General features: G+C 42.9%; 2 protein-coding genes across 2 annotated transcripts in view; one reads left to right on the plus strand and one right to left on the minus strand.

The window, feature by feature from the left end:
• The window catches only part of AVEN (apoptosis and caspase activation inhibitor), a 200,127-nt gene extending 200,013 nt beyond the window's left edge, over window positions 1–114 (minus strand). The window contains exon 1 of the mRNA XM_058740558.1: window positions 29–114. Coding sequence (XP_058596541.1) covers window positions 29–114 — 86 coding nt within the window. The remainder of the gene's footprint in view (window positions 1–28) is intronic.
• Window positions 1–14,913, plus strand: part of CHRM5 (cholinergic receptor muscarinic 5) — a 98,630-nt gene extending 83,717 nt beyond the window's left edge. The window contains exon 2 of the mRNA XM_058738299.1: window positions 11,803–14,913. Within this exon, the coding sequence (XP_058594282.1) occupies window positions 11,884–13,482 (1,599 nt within the window). The 5' untranslated portion in view covers window positions 11,803–11,883 and the 3' untranslated portion in view covers window positions 13,483–14,913. The remainder of the gene's footprint in view (window positions 1–11,802) is intronic.
• The last annotated feature ends 2,340 nt before the right edge of the window (window positions 14,914–17,253 follow it).

Below are 17,253 nucleotides of genomic sequence, written 5' to 3' on the forward strand. Positions count from 1 at the left end.
TGAGATCTCCCTGCTAACCCCTCCTAACTGGAAGGACACCTCTAGCTGAAGTTCTTCTAAGATGTTGAGTACGCTGTCCTCATTTGATTCTGATCCACATGGTAAAGAGATCATCAAGGATAAAAAAAAAAAAAATTTCTTGCATTGCAAGAACCCAGAGACCTTTTGATTTTATAAATAACAAAAGGAAGGAAGGTTTTTCCTGCTATTGCTTTCACTTGATACTCCTGATTTTAAACGTATGCCGTTGCATGAATAAAAAATTCAGTTTTCCCTTAGGTAGTATTCATGAGATATCAAAAAGAAAATGCTGAATTACATAGGTGGCTCTTTAAGAAAATAAACTGCACTATTTACATATTTTTTAATATACATGATTTATTACAAAAAAAAAAAAAAAGGCAGTTAATTGCTTAAGGCAATAGTTTTCAAAATGTGGACCAGCAGCATAGCATTACCTGGGAACTTGTTAGACATGCAAATCTGCAGGCCTCACCCCAGAATCAGAAACTGGAGATGAGGCCCAGCAATCAGTGGTTTAACAACCATCCCCATCAGGGGTTCAGATGCATGGTCAAATTTGAGAACCACTGAATCAAGGTAGTATTTCAGCCTTCAAATATCACCCAGAAACCTAATTCCTAGCCCGAGCTTATACATTCTCACTGTTTGATAAAAGTGGATGTTATGATAGGACTTAAAACTCTTTTTTAATAATAAATTAAAGGGGCGCCTGGGTGGCTCAGTCAGTTGAGTGACTTCGACTCAGGTCATGATCTCGAGGTCTGTGAGTTTGAGCCCCGTGTCAGGCTCTGTGCTGACAGCTCAGAGCCTGGAGCCTGCTTCGGATTCTGTCTCCCTCTCTTTCTGCCCCTCCCTCGCTCATGCTCTGTCTCTCTCTCTGTCAAAAATAAATAAAAACATTAAATAATAATAATAAATTAAAAAACACTGTCCCTTTGCAAATAAATGTTCAAGGGATATGCATCTTCCTGATTCTTCTCTTCATAGGCAGATTTTCTAGTTTTGTTGATTTCTGATGCTTAGTATATAAACAGTATAAACTGGAGAACATTGATAAGGTCTCTCCAAAAGCGGTCTCTGTATCTAGTAGATGTTTTTGAACAGCCACAGCCACTATGGAAAGTGCTCCAGGACTGCAGGGGGAGGAATCTGGCCAGGAACTCTCCTTTCAGCCCAGAATCCTCAGCCTGGAACCTGGTAAAAAGATAAGAGCAAGTGAACTGCCTGTAAGGTCACAACAGTGCCCAGGCCTCTAAAGCTAGTCGCAGAACAAGCGAAAATGAATGGGGCAAACTCCCAACATACAGGATTCACGACTTGCTCCCTCCCTCTCTCTCCCTCCATCCCCACTCTCAGCTGCTGACCTTGCTTTCTACTTCACAGAGAAATGAAAGCAATCAGGAAAGAATTTCCACTGCCATTACTCACAGACTACCTACATCAGTGCCCGTCTGCCCTGCCGTGTCCTCTCCAGGTTACTACAAAGGGGTCTCTGTTCCCATGAGAAGCCCGGGGCCTTTATTACTGCACTAAGTCCAATCCCTGCTCACCTCCTCGAGGACATCTCTCCAGCAACTGCCCCCACTCTGTCCTGCTCGGCAGTTTTTACCTTCCAGTGGATCATGCACATTAGCGTGCAAATATGCTATCCCTCTGCCTCTCTAAAACAAAACAAAAACAAGAAAACTCTTGGCCCCATATCCTATTCCATTTTCATAATGGATTTCTATAGCAAAGCTCCTCAGAAGAGTCCTCTGCAGCACTGTCTCCAGCGTCCTCCGTTCACTAATCCGCTCCACGAGGCCTTCACCATCACCATGTCACCAAATGACCTCCCAGGGTTGTCCCGGATCCCCATGTAAGTAAGTCCAATCGTCAGGCCCCGGTCCTAGGCTCTTGTTCCATGCACCTCATCTGATACAGTTCATAACTCCCTCCTCCACGGACTGTCTTGCTGCCGCTTCCGGAACAACACACTACCCTCAGAACGCAAAAATAAATACATTCGCCATGCCTTTAAGTCTGTCAGGGGGAAGACTTGGACAATACCTTCCGGAGCTCCCGGACTTCCAGATTCTCACATAAACCCGTCTGGGCAGCACCTCCCAGCCCGTTTCATGTCATGGCACACACAGGAAATGATATTATCCAGCACACTGGGATAACAACAAGACATGGCTGGTCTCAGCAGGAGGAGCTCCGACCCGCAGAGGCAACCCCAAGGCGTGGTGGGGCACAGGCACGCACCGAATGGCTCCAGCTGATGCTGTCTTGTAAAGCAGTCCCACCCGTCTTCCTGTCTTACTCTGAAAACACAGTCATTTGATGTGCTCCGTAAGACTTCTGTCACGTTGTCGTGGTATACAGGCACGACTTCACTCTTCCATCCTCTTTTTCTTAGAACTGTAGATGTCTAACTCCTTTACTGCAAGGACTACTGTATATCTCTTTTATATGCCCCCCTGGAATCTAGCACAGTGGTGAACACAGAATATGTTTTTAAAAACTTATTTACGGGGGTGGGGGGAAGGCGCCTGGCTAACTCAGTCGGAAGAGCATCTGACTCTTGATCTCAGGGTCATGAGTTCAAGCCCTACATTAGGTATAGAGATTACTAAAATAATAAGTAAAACTTAGAAACAAAAAATAAAAATAAAAAATTAGAACTTAGTGTTATTAATAATATTGTAATAACTTTGTATGGTGACAGATGGTAACTATGCTCATCATGGTGAGCATTTCAGAAAAAATAGAACTTTCAGATCACTATGTTGTATACCTGAAATTAATATAATATTGTATGTCACCTATACTTCAAGTAAAAATAATAAATACATGGGGCACCTGGGTAACTCAGTCTGTTGAGGATCCGACTTCTGATTTCAGCTCAGGTCATGATCTCATGGATCGTGGGATTGAGCCCAGCATCAGGCTCTGTGCGGACATCACGGAACCTGCTTGGGATTCTTTCCCTCTCTCTCCCACAGCGCCCCCCCCCCCCCCGATTGTATACACACATGCTCTATCGCACTCTCTCTCTCAAAAATATTCTTAAATATTATTTTTTTCATATTTAAAAAATGTTTATTTATTTACAGAGCGCCTAGGTGGCTCAGTTGATTAAGAATCCAACTTCAGCTGAGGTCAGGATCTACAGTTCGTGAGATAGAGCCCCGCATGGGACTTAGCACGGAGGGCAGAGGCTACTAGGCATTCTCTCTCTCTCTCTCTTCCCCTCCCCTGCTCATTTTCTCTCCCTCTGCTCCTCCCCTATTCATTTTCTCTCTCTCTCTCTCTCTCAAAATAAGTAAACTGAAAAAAAATTTTTCTAAGTGTGTTTATTTTGAGAGAGAAAGATCAGGGGAGGGGCAGAGAGAAAAAGAGAGAGAGAATCCCAGGCAGGCTCTGCACTGTCAGCTCAGAGCCCGACCTCATGAACTGTGGTACCATGACCTGAGCCAAAATCAAGAGACAGACACTTAACCAACTGACTCACCGAGGCACCCTAAGAAAAGAAATTTTAAAAGAGTATGCATTGCATTAAAATTCAGGCCCAGATATTGCTTTAACAACATTAAGAAGTCATTTCTTAATCACCAGAAATCTTTGGACAGCATTCTATTAATTGAAAGAGGTTAGATACACCTACTTTAAAATACAAACAAAAAAGGTAAGTTCAGAACCTCTTTTACTCCTACATTCCATCACTGGAAGTTCTTCCTGACATCTAACTCAATGTTGTCATCTGTATTTAAGCTTACTTTCTCTCGATTTATCCTTGAAAAGGAAGGGGTTGGGAGAAGATCAGCTCATGAATACTCTGCATAACAACCTGAGCTGGTTGTGATGATGTCCTGATATCACTAGATTGTAGATGCTATTGACATTTTCCACTGCAGTTGCTATAGAAACAGTAAAGCATAGTTCAGACATAAAGCTTCTCAGAGAAAAGGTATTTCAGAAAAGCAAGGTCTAAGCATATCTCATGCAAAACCTCAGAAGTCATCAAGGCCACCAGCAAGGAAAAGAATTAATTTGACACATTGTGTTACCTCTTTTGGTGTTTATGTTGGTTTCCTTCCTTTGTAACTTATTGATAGCAAAGAAGGAAGAAGCAAAGTGCCAGAGGTGGGAACAAGGAGACTTTCATTGTTCTGGGTTTGTCTTCTATTTGGGGGTGGAAAATAAACCAGGGGTGACTGCTCTCTGCCTATGCTAGCACCCTAGAAATAAACATACTCTCCATAAAGTTGTGGAAAATGGGAACTTTTAAAATTTGAGTAACCAAAAAAGAGCTCAGAAGAATTCTCACCCCCTCCCCCAGTAACCACCACAACCCCCCAAAACAAGAATTACTCCTCCATAAACATAATCTTTTACTCAAAAACCTTTTAAAGGTTCAAATGTTTATTTTGGAAGACTGTTACGCTTGAAACTCAGTTTTCACACTCAACTATCACCCACACAAAAAAATCAGTCCTTCAAGTCATGGAACCTACCTCATGTCCCTACCTTATATGCCTTTGACTGTGACAAGATCTGTCCATTCCCACCAGCTTAGGAATCAGGAAAGATCACCCTTTCAAACATGAGGCAGGGGTGGGGGTGGGGGAGGAATGGAAAGAACAGAGAGAAGCAAACCTGGTAAGGAAGTATGTATTAATTTCAAACAGGAGAAATAAAAATAACTCAAATGTCCTTGGAAGGCAGAGGGGAATCCAAATGTTATTGCACATTTCGGTTGGAAAATTCCAATTTTAATAGCACCTGTATAAAGCTATGGTTGCCCTTTTCTAGGAAGATCAGCAATTATCCTCTGTCTGGCTATTCATAGTACAGTTCAGGAACGCCTCTGACTTCAGTCAGTTAAGCCTCTGACTTTGGCTCAGGTCATGATCTTGTGGTTCATGAGTTCGAGCCCGGCATCAGGCTCTGTGCTGACGGCTCGGAGCCTGGAGCCCGCTACGGATTCTGTGTCTCCCCTCTCTCTCTGCCCTTTCCCTGCTCATGCTCTGTCTCTCTCTTGTTCTCTCAAAAATAAATGAACATTAAAAATAATAATAATAATAAATAAATAAAGTACATCTCATGGGTCAGCAGCATAGACAGAATGCTCAGGAGCTGTTGATATGGGGATGATGAAATGTAGGATTTTAAACTTTGCTCTTCTGCAGATTAACTAGATCCTCCAGGTAATGCACAAGCATGTTACATTTTGAGAAGCACTGATTCTAGTCCTGGGGACTTTTTCATTTCCAGCGTGCTCCAGGGTGGTGCCTGGCCATCAGTTGACTGCACCTTGAGTAGCAAGGATCTAGAGAGGCCACTAGTGTTCCACCCCGGCTTCAGGGGAGAATCACCTCCGGAATTTCAAAACGACATCATGTCCAAGTCTCTCCCACATAGACACCTGTTAATGGGGCTGGGGTGGGGTCTAGACATTAGTAGTTTCCAAAAGCTCCCAGGTGGTTAATGAGCTGCCGGTGGATGAGATCCACTTACCTAGACTAACCCTTCATTTTATAATAATTACAACCCCAAACCGACATCAGAATAGGACGTGGTGGTTTCCCTACATTACCTCATTTGGGAGTCCTCAAAACATATCTGTAAGATAAGAGAGAACAGATACTGTTACCCTAGCTTAACAGATGAGAAGCCTGAGGACTCCAAATTCGCTGAGAGCTGCTTACACTGCACTAACTTCCAGACGGCGGCTGACTGCTGTTTCTCTGGCTGACAGTAGAGGGAAGCGGAGGTCTAAAATTCCTATACTGTCCACTATTTCCCACAGCGAGTCTATAGGGAGAGCTTGAAAGCATTTTAGACGGCAAATCATTCATTCCAATCTCTTAATTTTATATGTAGGGAAACTGAGGCCCAGACATTTGTGTCAAATCACAAGATTTTAGCTGAAATGTGAACTCAGATCTCCATACTCTTGGTTCAGTGTGTTTCCCACTAACATGCATCTCCCAGCTGTGCTCCACGGATGCCACAGGATGCTAACAGTTGTTCCTCTGAAAAAAACTTACACTCGAAGCCACCTCTGTGTTAAACCAAATTCAATACTGTCCTTGACTTCAGGACCTCCCAGCCTTCTCTGGGCTCATGTGTCTTCTGAATCTCTGTGAGCTTTATATACTATAGGGTATTTTCTCAGCTTCTTTGACTATGCGATCATATTTTTTTTTAATTTTTTCAAAGTTTTTAATTTATTTTTGGGACAGAGAGAGACAGAGCATGAACGGGGGAGGGGCAGAGAGAGAGGGAGACACAGAATCGGAAACAGGCTCCAGGCTCCGAGCCATCAGCCCAGAGCCTGACGCGGGGCTCGAACTCACGGACCGCGAGATCGTGACCTGGCTGAAGTCGGACGCTTAACCGACTGCGCCACCCAGGCGCCCCTCAATCATATATTTTTTTAAATCAAGTATCTAATGAGCAGACTTTGAAGAAGACTGTTAACTTGGCTCTCTTCAAGGTTATTCTGCTTTAGAGGATGGGAACAATTCGTTCTGTCCCTAAAGGTGGAGCACAACTACCAAAACTAAAGGGGAAAGTATCATTAGCACCATGAAGCATCTAAAACAGCCACTTCAAGGTTGTGAGAGTATTGTCTTGTCATTTTATACCACTTTGTCCCTTAGTAGACCATGCCTCAGACCCTGTCCCACAAAAGGAAAAGTCATTTTGATGTCCTTCTGCGGGATGGCTACTTTGTAATGAACATTCCCCTGTGTCAGGCTCTATGTGAAACACTTATTGAGGATTATCTCGTTTAATCCTTAAACAACCCAATGAGGTAATAAGGACTCTTAGTATCCCCACTTCTAAGTTTAAAAATATGAGACCTAAAGAGGTTAAGTAACATGTCCAAAGCCATACAGTAAATAGTGGAACTAGGGGTTTTTTTGTTTTAAAGATTTTATTTTTTAAGTAATCTCTACACCCAACATGGGGTTCAAACTCACAACTCCAAGATTAAGAGTTGCATGTTCTCCCAACGGAGCCAGTCAGGCGCCCCTGGAGGTAGGTTTTGAACCTGACACTGCCCACTGCCAGATTCAGTTGTATGATTAAGAGACCACGTTGCCACTATAAATGATCTTTACCCCATTTATCAAAGTGTTTATTTCTTTTATGAGAGAGAGAGAGAGGGAGAGACTTTTTTTAATTTTTAAGGATTGTGAGGTTTAGCAAGTCTAAAATGTGCAGTGCAGGTTAAAAGACTAGAAATTCCAGCAGGAGTCAGTGTTGTAGTCTTGCATCCAAAAGTAATCTGGAGACAGAAGGAACTCGGCCATTAGCTGATTAGATGAGCCCCACCCACACTATGGAGGATAATCTGCTTTACTCAAAGTCTACTGACTTAAATGTTAGTCACATCTAAAAAATACCTTCACAGCAACAGCTAGTCTCAGGTGTTTGACCAAACAACTGGGAACTGTAGCACAGCCAAGATGGCACATAAAATTAACCATCACACTGTATAATATACAAAATCATGAAAATGTATCTTGCATCCCATTAGTCAAACTTCCTTATTTTTACAAATGAGGAAACACATGGGAGAGCATGAGCGCCTAATTATACACACGCATTCACAGGACAACATGCACTCCCAAATTCCCAGAACTCTTCATAAATTGCTCACTACCTTCCAATAAAATTAGGTGGAAAAATTAAATCCTTCCAAAACACCATTTATTTCTATTTTGAAGACTTGACTAGAAAAAAATCATCAGTCAGTTCATTTTATTACTTCTCTCCAGACTATCTCCCTCAACACCCTGGATGTTGGGACTACTTTCAGAGCAGATGGGGAGTCTGGAAATAGAAATAGCTGACACAGCTCTCCCAGAAGGTGGACTTCTTTGATCTGAAGTCCACTCCTGTCCCTCCTACCCCACCCCCTCAACCTCTCTAGTCTCACTTCTCATGTCTCTGGCTTCCTCCAGCTTGATGCCTCCTGTCTTTTTAAGTTTTTACTTAAATTCCAGTTAGTTAACATACAGTGTAATGTTAATTTCCGGTGTACAATATAGCGATTAAACACTTCCATTCAACAGCCGGTGCTCATGACAAGTGCACTCCTCAATCCCCATCACCTATTTAACCCATTCCCCTGCTCAGCTCCGTTAACCATCAGTTCTCTATAGTTAAGAGTCTGTTTCTTAGTTTGCCTCTCTCTTTTCTTCCCTTTGTTCATTTGTCTTGTTTTTTAAATTCCCCATATGAGTGAAATGATATGGTATTTGTCTTTCTCTGACTTATTAGCATAATGCACTCTAGCTCCAACCATGTCATTGGAAACGGCAAGATTTCATTCTTTTTTATGGTTGAGTAATATTCCATTGTGTGTGTGTGTACATTTACATATATATATATATATATATATATATATATATATATATATATATACACACATACATATATATACACACCACCTCTTCTTTATCCATTCATCAGCCAATGTACATTTGGGCTCCTTCCATAATTTGGCTATTGTTGGTAATGCTTCTATAAACATCGGGGTGCATCAGAATTTTTGCATCTTTGGGTAAATACCTACTAGTGCAATTGCTGGATCATAGGATAGTTCTTTTTTTAAACTTTTTTTTAAGTTTATTTATTTATTTTGAGAGAGAGAGACAGAGAGAGCTAGCATACATGGGGGACAGAGAACCAGAGCCCGGCACAGGGCTCAAATCCATGAATCGTGAGATCATGAGCTGAGCTGAAATCAGGAGTCCGAGGTTCAACTGATTGAGCCACTCGGGCATCCCAATTCTATTTTAACTTTTTGAGGAACCTCCATACTGTTTTCCAGAGTGGCTGTACCAGTTTGCATTGCCACCAGCAGTGCAAGAGGGTTCCCCTTTCTCCACATCCTTGCCAACATCTGTTTTTGTGTGTGTGTTGTTTTTAGCCATGCTGACAGGCATGAGATGGTATCTCATTGTAGTTTTGATTTGCATTTCCCTGACGACCAGTGATACTGAGCTTGGAATCTCCTTTTGCCTCTGGGCTTACTACAAATAAGCTCGTCCCCTCCGAGACTGAAACACTCTTTCCCCTGCCCATCCCTACATATCCCCCTTGCCTAGCCAAAGCCCATTCATGCTTCAAGTCTCAGCTTAGACATCTTTTCCTCAAGAAGTGTTTCCCCCACCCTCACGGGATTGGGTTGCATGTCCTTCCATGTACCCTGTGGCATGCAGTGCCGCCCCCTTACATTTATTACCTGTTTCTTTATCTACAACCCCACCAGTGTCTTGTTCCACGGTACCCCCACCATTGGAGTCTGTCACAGAAAAGACATTCAATGCATATTTATTGGGGGAAGGAAAAAAGATAGAAGGAAGGAGACCGGAAGGAATTTCTGTGGGTCCTTTCTTGCACTGTGAGACTTAGATCTGCCAACTAGAGACAGCCTGGGATGGAATTTGCTCAGAGAATTGTACAGTGTAGAGCAACTTTCAGGTTGTGCCTTTCAGGTGTTAGGGAGTCGGTCTAGTGACCTGGCATCTGACATGCTTTGCCCTCTTTGGAATGTGAATAACAGCAAGGGGTTATCAGTAGAAGGTAACACAAGGCTAAGCCTGGGTGATAGAAGCAGGAACGTAAAGGGACCCATATGAGGGATATTTCATGGGTAAATTGTACTGCATCCGTTGGAATGTGAAGGAAAAGGGTACAAGATCAAAAAGTCAGAAGAATCTAGTTTCTGGCACAAGACAATGTCATCAGTTCAATTCCATATGGAATTTGAGGCACTAGAAAAACATCCAAACATGCAGTTGAAAATATAAAACAAAGCCAAGAAAATCCAGAATGGTTCACAAATTTGTCATCTTTATAAAAATAGAAGTGTCAGGACTGGTCAGTAGGCAGAGCAGTGATTGCCCACATGGCATGCTTTGAAGGGGTCATCAAGAAGATTCTCCCTTCATCATATCACGCTACCTGGAATTTTGCAATTAAAATAGTATTTTTCAGGGGCACCTGGCTGGCTCAGTTGGTGGATCATGTGACTCTTGATCTCAGGGTCTTAATCTCAGGGGCTCTCTTATTGAGCCCCACACTGGGAGTAGAGATTACTTAATAAAAAAAATTAATGGTATTTTTCCTATATCATCAAATATATATTGCACATATTATATCTCTGGAAGGAATGATAAGAAATCTTGGTAACAGTGGTTACCTCCACAAAAGGAGGATTAGAAGCTTGGAGGTCAGAGATGGGAAGAAGACCTATCTTTTACCATTTACATTTTTATACCCATTGAAGCTTTTTATCATGTACATAGATGTTCAATCTGGAAAAGAAAATTTTCCTTTTACTTTTAAAAGTTGGAATTTGTCAGTGAGTGTTGATTAAATTATATTACATCCATTAAGTGGGATAATGTACAGTCATTAAAATGAAAAAAGAGCTTTGATCCAATAGACATACTGATACAAGAGATCTCCATTTGGGTACCTGGCTAGCTTGGTCAGAGGGACATGCATGCAACTCTTGATCTTGGGGTCGTGAGTTCAAGCCCCATTTCAGGTGGAGAGATTACTTAAAAAACAATAAATCTTAAAAAAAAATGTCCATGATGAATTGTTAGGTAAAAAACAAAATTCAGAGTGTAAACATTAAGAAGTCACCCATTTAGGGGCCCGGTTGGTTAATCCTCCAACTTTTGATTTCACCTCAGGTCATGATCTCTTGGTTTGTGAGATGGAGCCCCGAGTTAGGCTCTGTGCTGATGGCACGGAGCCTGCTTGAGATTTTTTCTTTCTATCTTTCTTTCTTTCTTTCTTTCTTTCTTTCTTTCTTTCTTTCTCTCTCTCTCTCTCTCTCTCTCTGCCCCTCCCCCAGGCTCATGCACTGTCTTTCTCTCTCTCCCAAAAATAAACTTTTTAAAAAGTCACCCACTTAAAAATAATTGTATTTAACTGTTCGTTAATATGTGCAAAGGAGAAAGCATTGGTTACCTTTGCAAGATGGAGTCAGATGAAGCTTGTTTCCAAGCTATACGTTTTGACATTGCTTGAAATTTTACAAGAAAATATTACTTTGTAATCAGAAAATAAGATAATTTAAACCATTTCTATTACATCACAGATAGCTCAAGAATAGATGGGGGGTGGGGGGGGGTCAACATCAGCAGGTGGGTCCAATTTAAAACCCTCTAGATGAATACCAGGTGCATGCAAGGAGAGTTTGTACATTAAGTCAGGGAGGACTGTCATAATACAGTCTCGGCTCACAGCAGTACCTCAATAATGTTTAATAATTGAATTTGTAATTAAACTCAATAATGTTTAGTAATCAGACTATAGAGTAGATAATACCTGTGTCTTTCCCCAGCGCATGACAGAATAGGTACTTACCACTGGGAACCTGAAAACGAGTTTCTGGCCTCGAAGCTGTTGCAATATAAAGTAACTTCACATCACCTGCTTTCTTCTCTTTATTGTTCCCAAATTACCCAATTTCCTTTCCCTTCCCCCTTGTCTTCCCAGCCCTCTTCTTTAAATTGCCTATTGCAACCACAAGAGGGCAACAGCCTCAAGCACCAAAAAGGCTCTCAGGCACTGGTACTTGTAACAAGCAAAGGGATGATGTGGTTACAAAAATGTTATAAAAACTTTAGGGATTTCAGCATCTTGCTCTGGATATGTGTGTGACAACATTTAATATTCCATTTCAAATGATAAACAATGGGTGGGGAGAAAAATCTGTGCTGGTGAATGGAGCTAATATACTTCCCTCTCTTCCAGATGCTGGCCAAGAAGAGGTGAGATAGAAAAGAGACGGTCTAGAACCCAAGACTTAATCCTAATGTAAATTCTTGCACCAGGATGGAAGGAGAATCTCACCACAATACAACCATTGTCAATGACACCCCAGTAAATCACCAGCCTTTGGAACGCCATGGGTTGTGGGAAGTCATCACCATCGCAGCTGTGACTGCTGTGGTAAGCCTGATCACCATTGTGGGCAACGTCTTAGTCATGATCTCCTTCAAAGTCAATAGTCAACTGAAGACAGTGAACAACTATTACCTGCTCAGCTTAGCCTGCGCAGATCTCATCATTGGGATCTTCTCCATGAACCTCTACACTACCTACATCCTCATGGGACGCTGGGTGCTTGGGAGTCTGGCTTGTGACCTCTGGCTTGCACTGGACTATGTGGCCAGCAATGCTTCCGTCATGAACCTTCTGGTGATCAGTTTTGACCGTTACTTTTCTATCACAAGACCTCTGACATATCGGGCCAAGCGTACCCCAAAAAGGGCTGGCATCATGATTGGCCTGGCCTGGCTAATCTCCTTCATCCTTTGGGCCCCGGCAATCCTCTGCTGGCAATACCTGGTTGGGGAGCGGACAGTGCCACCAGATGAGTGCCAGATCCAGTTCCTCTCTGAGCCCACCATCACTTTCGGCACTGCCATCGCTGCCTTCTACATCCCTGTTTCAGTCATGACGATCCTCTACTGCCGAATCTACCGGGAAACAGAGAAGCGAACCAAGGACCTGGCTGACCTCCAGGGCTCTGACTCCATGGCTGAAGCTGAGCCAAGAAAGCCAGCTCATAAGGCTCTGCTGAGGTCCTGCTTTAGCTGCCCTCGACCCACACTGGCCCAGAGGGAAAGGAACCAAGCCTCCTGGTCATCCTCCCGCAGGAGCACTTCCACCACTGGGAAGCCATCCCAAGTCACCGGCACAAGCACCGAGTGGGCCAAAGTCGAGCAGCTCACTACCTGTAGTAGCTACCCTTCCTCAGAGGATGAGGACAAGCCCACCACTGACCCTGTCTTCCAAGTAGTCTACAAGAGTCAGGCCAAGGAAAGCCCAAGGGAGGAATTTAGTGCTGAAGAGCCCAAGGAAACTTTTGTGAAAGCTCACACTGAGAAAAAGGACTATGACACCCAAAAATACTTCTTGTCCCCAGGTGCTGCTCATAGACCCAGGAGTCACAAATGTATGGCCTATAAATTCCGATTGGTGGTAAAAGCTGATGGGACCCAGGAGACCAATAACGGCTGTCACAAGTTGAAAATCATGCCCTGCTCCTTCCCAGTGTCCAAGGACCCTTCAGCGAAAGGCCTGGATCCCAACCTCAGCCACCAAATGACCAAACGAAAGAGAATGGTCCTTGTCAAGGAGAGGAAAGCAGCCCAGACCTTGAGTGCCATCCTACTGGCCTTCATCATCACCTGGACCCCTTATAACATCATGGTCCTGGTTTCCACCTTCTGTGACAAGTGTGTCCCAGTCACCCTGTGGCACCTGGGCTACTGGCTGTGCTATGTCAACAGCACTGTCAACCCCATTTGCTACGCCCTCTGCAACAGAACCTTCAGGAAGACCTTTAAGATGCTGCTTCTCTGCCGATGGAAAAAGAAAAAAGTAGAAGAGAAGCCGTACTGGCAGGGGAACAGCAAGCTCTCCTGAAAAGTAACAACTCCTCTCAAAAGAGTGACCATGGTCAGTTTCTTCTGAGGACGGGTGGGCTGATTCTGGCTTATTTGTTTCAAAAAAGACATATATCATTTTGAGCACCTGAGGACTTTGTAAAGGTTTCAGATCTGTCACCAAAAGGGAGGAGTCACAGCTGCCACAAGTGCTGTCATATTGAATGATTCTTGTCTATGACCAAGGTCTCCTGATGCCACTGGAGTTTGCTGTTGAAGTGAGGAGACAGACTTGTGTCCCTCCACAGGGGGAGGAACACTGGATCACAATGAACAGTGACTTAGGGAACTTCAGTCCCCTAACCTCTGCAGAGCAGCAGGGACTGGGCGGAAACCTTCCCTGTGGAAACCTGTATTCAGGTTTTGTGCAATATGTGTGTGTCTGTGGGGTTGGCTCCTGTCAGTGAGAATCGGGAGACTGTAAGTCAGTGTTACCTGTTAAGAAGAGTGATATTCAACTGGCGTCTAAGACTCCATTTCTTTATAAACTGATCAGTATCATGCCGATGTTATGTGTTCTGTACTGTGGTACGTTCTTCTGTCCCTACATCTGAGTGAAGCTTTCACAACCGATGCCAATTCCTGGTACCCACTGAAACCCTGCTGGTCTCCATGGAACCATCTTTTCCCCAAGAATCCTGGGTCTGGACTGAAACCTGATCCCACCCAGTCAGATAGAGGGGCCTCTACTCTACTAATAAAGAAGATCAAGCCTCTGCAGCTGTTTTAGTTTCTACCAATGGGATTTTTTTTTCCTTTCATCTAAACAGATATTGTATATTCTATTTTGTGACTATTTGGGCCTATTTATTCATGCTCTGTTCATGCATAAAGGTCTTCTCTGGGCTATTTCATCACAATTCTTTTAATTGTTTTCAGAGGCCTTGCTTTCTAATCTCTTCACAAGGCAAACCTGAGGCAAACTGTAGAAAACAAATTTGGTTTCACTCCATGCTTTTGAGCTTCTTCCAAAACTCTTTTACCAGCCCCCAATTTCCCTTATCCAGAGGCAATTCACAGCCAGGCTCAAGCAGGTCACCGTGCAGCCTCCAGCCAGAAGTGCTATTTGGAGGACAGCAGGGGAAAGACTTTTTTTCTTTCTTTTTTATTTTTATAGGTCTTTCAAATCATGGCTCAGAAATGACTTATTCATTCATCTCCAAATTCACCATCAAAGATGAGAAGCTCAGAAAAGTACAGTTAAGGTCCAGCGAAGCTGGCGACAGTCATTAAAAATGAAAGCCTCTTGGGGTGCCCGGGTGGCTCAGTTGGATAAGCGTCTGACTTCAGGTCATGATCTCACACTCTGTAAGTTCGAGCCCCACATCAGGCTCTGTCCTGACAGCTCAGAGCCTGGAGCCTGCTTCGGATTCTGTGTCTCCCTCTCTGCCCCTCCCCTGCTCATGCTCTGTCTCTCTCTGTCTCAAAAATAAATAAAAACATTTAAAAAAATGTTTTAAATGAAAGCCTCATGTTTAAGAACAAAATGTATATCATAGTAATAAATAAAAATAGAAGTTATCAACATAACACATTAGAGTATCAAAATGATCAAAAACCAAATTTGATTGGAATTTCTCTTCTATGTATATAAACAGTGTATATAAACAATTTTTTTTGAAAATTCTGAGAATTAACCAATGTGCAAGAAATGGAAACTATAAAACTGCATACAATTAATAAAGTGTCAGTGTAGTAACACAGGGTTTTAGAGATGAAGTTCTCCCGTCAGACAGAACCCCATTATCTAACCTGTTGACAACATCTGCAGTTGTGTTTTAACACCTCCAGACTTCACTTAACGTAGGCCAGTCGTGATTCAATCTCATTTGCTAAGGGGATGTATAAATAGCTGCTTTAGTCGTCCTGGGAATTACATATGTACTTGAGTATAAAAGAACTTCCCCCTACCACAGAAGAAGCAATCAGTCTGTTAAACCAGATCCCAAGAAGGCTTCAGGGCGGGACACACAGGTGCACCCAGGTCTCTCCCCCACCCTTATGGGGACTTGATGTTGAGATGAAACATTTTAGAAGCAATGTAGCTGCTGAGACTTTGTGAAGGGCAGGTTGACACCCGCCAAGAATTTCATAAAGAATATTAATTAATTGGCTCAGTTCTCCAGGAGAGAGGCTCCCAGGCCTACATGATGCTAACAGGGTGTGACTTCATAAGCAAACCTGTTCTACCAGCTCTAGATAGACAGTAGATTCTTTTAGTTTAAGACTTTCATTTCTGACAAAATCGCAAATCCCTCCAAGAGCACTTTGAGCCAACACTGGGCATTTACTGTTCACAGTAGAGAGAGACACGAGCTAATTCAAGCAAAAGAATGCAGAGGTGGGGGAGGGGAGGAACACTGGGGCCCATTTTTCATATGCCACAATTGCCTAGGACTTAGCCTTTTGGGTTTATCTTTTGTGAAACTGAGAGGGCTATGCTTTCCTTTATTTGTCATTGGATTTGGGAGGCAGCCCATTTTACAGACTACCAACACCCCTTGACATAGACAAAAAAACAAAACAAAACAATCTAGGAGAAACTATTCTTTAGAATAGGGCCTATGGTAGGGCCCTTGGAATGAACAGATCCAATTGTAAACTACAGGGACCTGGCGGGTGGGTGGGTTGGTGAGGTGCGGGCTGACTTCGGATCTTAGGCTTTTTATGCCCCCAGTCTCCCAAGCTCTGTCTATGGTAAACTGTGTACAGCTTTGACTCATCACCTATTGAATGCTGCTATGTTGCTAACATTGTGGCTTGTTTCTCCTTGACTGTGAATTTGATAGCTTGTCGAGGAATCTGTTTTCACTCTGCTGTGCTCCTTTAGGGAAATGTCCTTTGACAGCAATGCTGATGTTTGCCTCTTTGTAACTGTGAAATCTGTACCTAATCTCTGGATGGGAATATCCACTTGTCTACTGTAAATACTGGAATTACAACTAATGATGTGGGGACTAGGCTGCTTTTTCTGTATCGTGCTAGTATTACTCTGGATATTAAAGAAATTTAACCGTACACTAGTCTAATGGAAAGTGTTTAAATAAGAAAACGTGGGGCAACTGCCCAGCTCAGTCGGAAGAGCATGTGACTCATGGGGTCTGGGTGGCCCAGTTGGTTAAGTGTCCAACTTTGGTTCAGGTCATGATCTCAGTGTTCCTGAGTTCCAGCCACGAGTCAGGCTCTGTGCTGACAGCTCAGAACCTAGAGCCTGCTTCAGATTCTGTCTCCCTCTCTCTTCCCCTCCCTCTTCTGTTCTCTCTCTCTCTCTCTCTCTCTCTCACACACACACACACACACACACACAAATAAATAAACATTAAGAAAAAAAAAAAGGAAGAGCATGCAACTCTTGATCTCAGAGTCATGAGTTCGAGCCCATGATGGGTGTAGAGATTACTAAAAAAATAAATATACATACATAGGAAAATGGTCTTCGTGCCTGGCTGGCTCAGTCGGTAGGGCATGTAAGTCTTGATCTCAGGGTCTTGAGTCTGAGTTCCACACTGGGTGTAGAGATTACTAAAAATAAATAGATAAAAGTGAAAAGTGTTTTTTAAAAAAAGAAGAAAATGGTCTCAAATTAGCTTGATAGATCCATCTATATGAGATCCTACACACATATGCACATTCTGGTCTTTTAAGAAGGGAGGGTCTAGAGACTCTTTTTTTTTTTTTTCTTAAATTTTATTTATTTTTATTAATGGGGCGCCTGGGTGGCGCAGTCGGTTAAGCGTCCGACTTCAGCCAG

The sequence above is a fragment of the Neofelis nebulosa genome, chromosome 7, assembly GCF_028018385.1.
Source record: "Neofelis nebulosa isolate mNeoNeb1 chromosome 7, mNeoNeb1.pri, whole genome shotgun sequence".
Lineage (NCBI taxonomy): Eukaryota > Metazoa > Chordata > Mammalia > Carnivora > Felidae > Neofelis > Neofelis nebulosa.